Source organism: Cynoglossus semilaevis, chromosome 4 (assembly GCF_000523025.1).
Source record: "Cynoglossus semilaevis isolate Cse_v1.0 chromosome 4, Cse_v1.0, whole genome shotgun sequence".
Taxonomy (NCBI): Eukaryota; Metazoa; Chordata; class Actinopteri; order Pleuronectiformes; family Cynoglossidae; genus Cynoglossus; species Cynoglossus semilaevis.
Window position 1 is genome coordinate 6381899 of NC_024310.1, and position 8128 is coordinate 6390026.

General features: G+C 39.8%; 2 protein-coding genes across 2 annotated transcripts in view; both read right to left on the reverse strand.

Annotated features, from left to right (window-relative positions):
• Positions 1-1348: 1348 nt before the first annotated feature.
• Positions 1349-3525, reverse strand: kcne4 (potassium voltage-gated channel, Isk-related family, member 4). Its single transcript, XM_008308788.3, has 2 exons — positions 3402-3525; positions 1349-2637 (listed from the first exon to the last, which is right to left on the reverse strand). Exon 2 carries the CDS (start codon positions 2598-2600, stop codon positions 2052-2054), a length of 549 nt encoding a protein of 182 aa, XP_008307010.1. The 5' UTR covers positions 2601-2637; positions 3402-3525; the 3' UTR covers positions 1349-2051.
• Positions 3526-6117: 2592 nt separating this feature from the next.
• acsl3a (acyl-CoA synthetase long chain family member 3a) overlaps positions 6118-8128 on the reverse strand; it is a 16813-nt gene continuing 14802 nt past the window's right edge. The window contains 4 exon segments of the mRNA XM_008308790.3: positions 6118-6638; positions 6777-6934; positions 7212-7326; positions 8001-8128. Coding sequence (XP_008307012.1) covers positions 6481-6638; positions 6777-6934; positions 7212-7326; positions 8001-8128 — 559 coding nt within the window. The 3' untranslated portion in view covers positions 6118-6480.

An 8128-nucleotide genomic window follows, 5' to 3' on the forward strand; every position in this document is an offset into this window, starting at 1 on the left:
CCGCCTGTCAGTCCTTATCACGTCGACACGTCAGCATGTGTTACACGGCTCATTAAAATAGGCCTGTGAATCCAAATGGGCTCTTTGAATGACATTTAATGCATTCACTGAGTTTTATTGGTATGGTATTTACACAGTCACACAGAGTGACTGCTTCATGTTAGTCCGACTGTCTGACAGAAAATAAAACATAGTTTCAGGGGGAAACAAGGCTGCAGATGGAGAGACAAGGAAAAATAAATAAGTCAGGGTGAGGCAAATATAACATCTGGAAATGTTTAAGTAAAACAAAATTTAAGATTATTTTTTGATATATTTGTTTTGCAATTGAATTCCATATTTTGCCAGAAACTGAGGACAATGTTGCTTGACAAATTGATTTTCCTTACACAAATAGACACTAGATACGGAGCCCCCAAAGCGACATGACAATAAATAAATAATAAAATAAATAAGTAAACGTTTCTTGCGTGCACTCGAAAACTTTCACATGCTGCACCTGAATTTTACAGGTGAGCACCAGAAACTTTTTTTTCTTAATGTCCCTTTAGTCCCTTTCACCTTGATGATAGTACTTCTAAACTTTATCCCTCTGATTTTAAAAAGTTAAGCACTTAAAACTCATCTCTATTTTAGTAAATGAAAACTCGTCTGGAAGTATTTGGAAATATTTGGAAGTATTTGGAACAAATGTGAAAAAAACACAGAACTCGTTTCTCAGTAGTAACTTGTCGTATTATTCTGATTTGTTCTGATTATCCAAAGGTGTTCTGTTAAAAAAAAAAGCGTGTTAAAAATAGACTTTCTTCCTCCCTGCATCTTATCTCACTTTCATCATGTCTTAATTAGAGGCAGTCAGGAAACCAGTGGCCGCTACAGCACTGCCCCCTACAGGTAGTACCGCGGACTACAACACCGAAAGAGGAAACAGAAAGCTGTGTTCATGAACATTTCCGTTTTAATCTGAGACGTTACAGAGATCCCCACGTTAAGTTAAGCTTTACACAGTGTCAAATACAAACCCGACGTACAGTGCATGTCTTTCTTTCAAGTAAACCGTTTCGTGTCCAGCTGTGTGATGACCAGCCTGTCCAATCAGGAGCTTCGACAAACACATTCTGTGTTTGAATCTTTCAAGTGAGTTCCAGGTAAAAACAAATCCGATTCAGTCCTCTCCCTTTGCCCCCAACCCTTCTGTCTCTGTGTCTCTGCAGAGTGAGTCATCAGCCCAAAGCAATGAGGTGCATCTCAGTGTAATGGNAAATGAAGCAGAGTTCAAGATGTGCAGTACTGTGCTACTGTGGTTTATTTTCTCGACTTTAGATAAAACAAAATTGACATTGTTATGACTAAATGTTCTTCCAAAAAAAAAAAAAAAAAAGGCACACCATGTTTGTCTCTAAATCACTACTTCTGTGCTGTACAGGAAACTAAAGAAAAAAGAAAAAAAATCTTTTTAAAATGAACCCTACAATTCAGTGAATTATCCCGGTCCATTAAATCACAATAGTGTTGATCCTTTAAATGTCAGTATTTTAGAAAAGACACTGTCACATCACGGTGGTGCATCAGCCATGTTGACAACTGGTCTGACCTTTGGCCCTTTTGTGTCTGAGACACTGGACGTAGCCCTTCAGTTTTGTTTTGGGAGTTAGCCACAAGGGGGCGACGCTTCTTGTTAAATGAAAAAAGGCTGCAGGCAACCTGATTTAGGATATTCGTTAGCACATCCATGCTAATGGCCACTGGTTTAAAGTGACGTGCAATTATGCAGCCTTTAAACGGTCATATTTGATACACGATCACTACTTCTATGTTGAAAAATTGTAAGTGAGGACTTAGCAAAGCAACATTCCGTAGCCTTTGTTTTAAGTGGAAGATCAGAACACGGTGCCCCAGTCTCACCTAAACGCCTGTGCCGCAAAATAAGTGTTTTTGTTGTCACTGAGGAAGTGAGTTGTGGACTGATTTGGGGGAGTTTTCAAAAAGGTAGAAACGCTCGCCCTCGCGTCTCTGTGGGTGTTTTTTTTCTTTTATCGTTAGTGTTCCTCTCAGCCTGAGTCATCACCACTCTTCTTTGAGCCTCCCTTCACGTTCTCTTCCGCCGCACCACAATCAGACTCCTCCTCGATGGCGACGCGCGTGTCCGCGGAGGAGCAGAGGGAGCTGACGCTGCTCTGTTCCGTGCACAGCGCGCACGCAAGCGGCGACGGCAGCACGTCGTCCTCACAGCGGCGGCTGTGTGGAAACCTGTCGTGATGGTGAACGGAGAACGGCAGAGAAACCTGCACCGACCGCAGTCCCGTGACCGCGGCGGCGGGAATGATGAGGCTGTTCTTCTTAGGGAGCGCGCCCCACTCCCGCTGCTCCTCCTCGTGAACCAGGCGCGTAAAGACGTTGGTTCTCCTCTTTTCCCTGCGCTTGGAGCGGATGTAACCGAGCATGATTCCACAGAGGAAGACCCCGTAGAAACACACGACGATGAGGATGTAGAGATATGCGTTCCCGTCACTTTTGTCCGCTGGTGGGTTGGTGCTGCTCTGCGAGTGGCCGGAGAAACGGCTCCTGGGAGAGGCCGTGGAGTTTCTCAGATGCTCCATTTTAGGAAGAAAGTATTAGAAGGAACGTAATACTACGCTGAAAAAGAAAAAGTATACAAGTGAATATAAGGGGGAAACTGTCAAGTAAAACGTCCCCATAAAATATAACTGAAGAACTTGAACACGAACACAAACTCATTTTTGTCACCGATGGTATTTTTAAATGTACGTAAATATTTACAAGTTAGTACTTGTGGTAACATGTGCCAAATAATGTTTTCTTCTCAATTAAAAACATAAACACAGATTACGGTTTCAGCTTCGTCTATTCAAAGTGACGAATTACCAAATATTTTTTTTATCGTAGCATATCATTAAAAGCTAAAAAGAAAATTAAAGGCTGCAAAATAAATAGCTCCTGTAAAACAAAAAAAGTAGTTTTTTTTTCGTCTATTCAAAGTGACGAATTACCAAATATTTCTTTTATCGTAGCATATCTTTAAAAGTGAGAAAAAAATTAAAGGCTGCAAAATAAATAAAGATATACATTAATGTCGAATACAAGGCTTAAGGGGCATTTTTATAAATGAATCATTGTTTTTTGTGAAGCTCCTGTAAAACAAAAAAAGTAGTTTTTTTTATTCTCATCTCAGTTTTGATTTATACCCTTTATTTATTACAAAATGACCCTGCTCTAATTGGTCTTAACAAATCACATGTTAATTGCGAAGTTTTATATTCCTAAACAAAATACATTCCCAGCAGTTCGGGGAGGAAAATGCAAGTCAACAAAACTAAGTAGTTTATATAAAAGTATAAACTTTTATATAGTTTATACTTATAAACTTTGAGAAAACTCACCAAACTGTTACTGAGTTGACAGTCCTGTGGCAGTAGGTCTTGGTGTCTCTCTTCCTCTCCCTCTCTCTCTCCTGTGCTGTTTGGCAACAGTCAAATGGATGAAGTTTTTTATACCGGGGGACTGGACACAAGTCATCGGTCACGTGACTGGGTCCGTAGAGCGCTGTAGCCATGGAAGCCCGTAGTTTAATTAATTGCCGTAATAAAAATGTCAGTAAATCTTTATATTTCTGATGAAAGACTGACATCCCACCGGGAGAACTCTCCAAGGTTTGACTAAAAACACGTCACGTGATTGTCTAGTGGAAAGTTACTAGTTCAGATGAGATGGAAAAATGTGGGTCTCTGGGATACAGCTCAGTTTTCGTCTCCATTCTCTTGGAAATCTCCATTTACTGAACATTGATGTATTTAAACTAAAGTCACAACAGGCTAAAAATATAAAAACACATACTTACTGGAAATTTACTGGAAATTTACTGGATACTGAATCAGTTTGAGTTCCGATCAGTGAGATGTTGAACCTGTAATTTATCTTTATATATAAATCTGTGTAGTTGCACTTCTTTTCTGAATATATTTTGACCAATATTTATACCTTTTAACCACTTGTTGTAGCATTGCTTTCACTAGGATTATTAGTATTATTTATATTTGTTTATATTTATGTGAAGAAAACTTGTTTATCATGAGAGACCTGGTCAAGATGTACTACAGCAGCAAATCCAAACACAGTGAAAATTACAAGTAGATTTTTTTTTAAAAGTACATTTTAAGTAGTTGGCTTCAACAGCTCTGTTTGGATTTAAGGAATAGGAGAGGGGAAAAAAACCAAACCTTCGACCCCTCCTTCCTTCAGGGCTCTCTCTCGACTGAAGGCTACACAAAACATTGTCCAGATAGACTTCCTGATGTGACTCTTCAGTAATAATTCAAACTGAGTCTGCAGTAACAGATGACAGCCTGCAGCCAGAATGTTAAAGAACATATATGGCTGCAGGGAAACTTATACCCTAAATTATTTTGTATAGCAAATGTTAAGCAACTTTTTGCAAGAGGAAACATCGAGTTACGAGCTCTCAACCGACTCACTGTCCCTCGCTGTTATTTTACAGATTTTTATAACAATAATATAAAATGTTTTCACAATAATTATTATTTTATATCATCAGTATATTTGTTTATATCTATGTTTTTGATGTTTAGATGGCGGGAATTTTAATTTAAATAATTAATAGTATGTTTCTGCGGGGCTGGGACAAATACATTGTTTTTTAATTTATTTTTAATGTGGAAAATGCAATCGAGATACGAGTGCTGTCGTGGAACGGGTTAAACTCGTATCTCGAGGCCCCAATGATGTAGGTCTGTGCAGTAGATTACAGCGTCATTTTACAGACGAGTCGTGGATTTGATTCTGCTGTGATGCTCTGACTAGGAAAGATAAGTCTCACACAGCTTTCAAGGATTATTGCTGATAAATTAGTGACATATGAAGATTAGTGAGGATTATCCTAAGTGGATTTCTCTTCTCATTCCTCCCTTTACCAAATGTGTCATGGAACGACAGCAAGTGTGTAACACTGTGTGTGTTTTGCTGCAGTAACAAGAAGAGGTTTCTTGTAAAAGCCGGTGCTTAGCCGAAGCCGACAGGCCAATAAGATTCCCCTGAAAAAGTCCAGTATTGCACACCCAATGTCAGCAGTACATTTATGACTTGGTCATAAATCTTTTTTTCCCATATTGCACTGTGATTTATCAAAGACGACAGATGTTTGTTTCTCTTACTTAGTCTTAGTAGCACGATATTATGTGCGACCAAATATACTGCATGTATACTGCATGGTAGACTTTCATTTGTTGCATGTTGGAAGTTATAAAGTGTTTTTTCTCTCTTTTCAGGACATTTTTTCTTTTTGTTTTATAGAGAAGTTTCCTTTCCTGAATTTTTAATGCTCCTTCAAAGTACTACGAGAACTAATTCTCACCTGCAGGTGTCTCTTGTTTACCAATTCTTTCATCCGGAGGCAGTTATTGATTGGTGAACTAACAGTTTTCTTTATTAAAGTTGTTTCACTTTTCTTTTAGTACACAGTATTAGCTTGGCACCAGTAGAACACAGTATACAGTTTGACAATAGGTTATGAAATATAACCTAACCTCATCACCAATATCACATTTGCATGTTCTATGCTCAATAGTATATATAATATATGATATAACACATCCTGTATTACAGAAGACTACAGTCAGTTTATATTGAAACCAAGAATCACATTCTGGACTTTTGCATTTTTGGCCTCAAGTTGTGCTGATGTGAGGAGAGAGTCTGATATTAGAAGTCTGTGTCTGACTGTGGGTGGTAGAAAAAATAAACTGCTGACAGATCTTAAAACAAAAAAGAGCAAAACAATGGAAAGATAAACACAAGTTCATCATCTCTCGAACTACAGGGTGATAAAAAAAAACAGTTTAATGAAACGTGTGTCAGGACTGGGTCAAGAAAATATTTTTACACAAAAACAAGTGTGTCTAGTGTAATATTAAAGTGAGAAGGCAGCACTGTTGACCACAGTATTATAGTCAAGACCAAGACGTCTGTGATGTCACGTCAAGAACCCGATCATGTTATGTCACTAAACATAAATTACAAATCAACACTAATTTGACTTATGTTTCATAGTTACATTTAGACCAAAGGACTTTTACTCTGTGAAGTCAAATGCTTTAAGTTACTGACTACATTCCATGACAACTTCTTTCTTGTTGTGACCAGTGTTGGTTTGCAGCCCATGATCTGTTTCGCAACTCCCATCTGGAACAATAAGATCTCCACCTGGGTGCATAAATAGTAGACTCCAGCGTGGTGGACAAGTTACAGTAAGTGCAAAACAAAAACAGTAAGTGCAAAACAAATTGCAACATCGTCATTTATTCTTTAATATTTTTACATTTTAAACACGTGCTCAAGCAAGTGTGGCTCTGCATTAGTTGTGTCGAAAACAGTGGAGGATCAGGGGAGCAGTGGAGTGTGTCTGACTGTAGTGAGTGATGAATTACAATGCGTCTGCCTTCGCTGTTATTTTCCGCCGTACATCCTCTCTATGTCATCCTGGTAGTGTGTTTTCAGCTCCTTGCGTTTCAGCTTGAATGCATCAGTCACTAATCCAGTCTCGGGAGTCCAAGGTTCTGGACTCAGACGGATCTTGCGAGGAATCTCGAATCGCTCCAGACGAGCTGCAGTAGAGGAAAGTTCAACAGTTACTTCAAACGTAACCAAGGCAAGTAAGTCTGCACACAGCCCCCTCTACAGGTCTAGGAGGAGTCCTGTAGGAAAACATCAGTGAGAACGGATGCAGTCGTTCCTTTACTAACCAGCCATGGCAGCCTCTGTGATGACCTTGAGGACCAGCTCTTCTATGACCTTGCTGTTACACAGCTCTTCCCATGATCCATGGATACAGTACTCATCAGCCAGAGCCAGTAGATGCTTTTGATTGGGCACGACGAAGCCAATCACATACGTCTCATCACTATGGAGCAGGGAGATTAAAAAAAAAACAAACATAAAAATCTGAACTTTATAAAGAAGTGCTTGTGAAGGACCCCCCCATACCCATACTGTGTTAAAATCATGTAATTTTTCTAATTTAAATTTTTCTAACTTAATTTCACCAGATTCTTTCAGAGGTTACTGAAACTTAAATTCACCAGATTCTTTCAGAGGTTACTGACACTTAATCCCACCAGATTCTTTCTGAACACTGCAGTGTCGTGCATTGCTCAGCAGATAAACACACAAACACCCACCTGTTGGCGTAGACACAGATGTTGTCGACCAAAGGGCAGTTTTTCAACATGGCCTCCACCTTCCCCAGGGCGACGTACTCTCCTGCCTGCAGTTTCACTAAGTCTTTCTTACGATCTGGGAACACAGCACAGTTAAACAGTTAAAGCGTGTGTGTGTGTGTCCATGTAAGTACACAAGAATGTGTGAGTGTAGTAGAGAATAGAGAGAATGATCTTCACCGCGATGGTCACAGTTTTTGCTTGCGTCATCACAACATCCTTTTTTGGCCGTTTTTTTTTTTTTTTTTAAAGTCATGAACTTTTCAGTGGCATCCCTAGAGTGCATGTATCTTTAAATGAGAGGAAGGGGGGAGTAAGGGAGAGACCTGCATATATCTGACCAGTGTCATGTAGATAACAGTGAGAAGCTGCAGGCTGTGGCACACATACAGTGGAGTATTTCTGGGAAGTGAGCTCAAATCTGATTTGTTAAAAGGTTTAATGCCACCATGATGGATGGAGGCAGCGAACGGGGGTCGTTTGGAAGAAATCTAGGAATGTGTGGAACGCTGCTGATAATTTGTGTTTTGATGCCACTGCACGTGAACTTCAAAGACGTTACACGCTTTTATAACATAAACCAGGGGCGTCAAACTCAAAATTCACACTGGGCAAAAATTAAAAACTGGGATAAAGTTGCGGGCCAAATATAATTACACTGTGGGCCAGATTTGGCCCCCAGGCCTGAGTCTGAGACGTGTGAGATAAAAGGTCATTTATCAAACAGTGTATCTGACACACTCTCCTCACCTATAATTTTGAGGCAGCCGTCTTCGTGAATCTCGCCAATGTCTCCTGTACAGAACCAGCGTTGGCCGTTCTCGTCCACCAGGAAGTCTCCTTGGTTTTTCCCCGTGCTCTTGTAGTATCCCATGGTT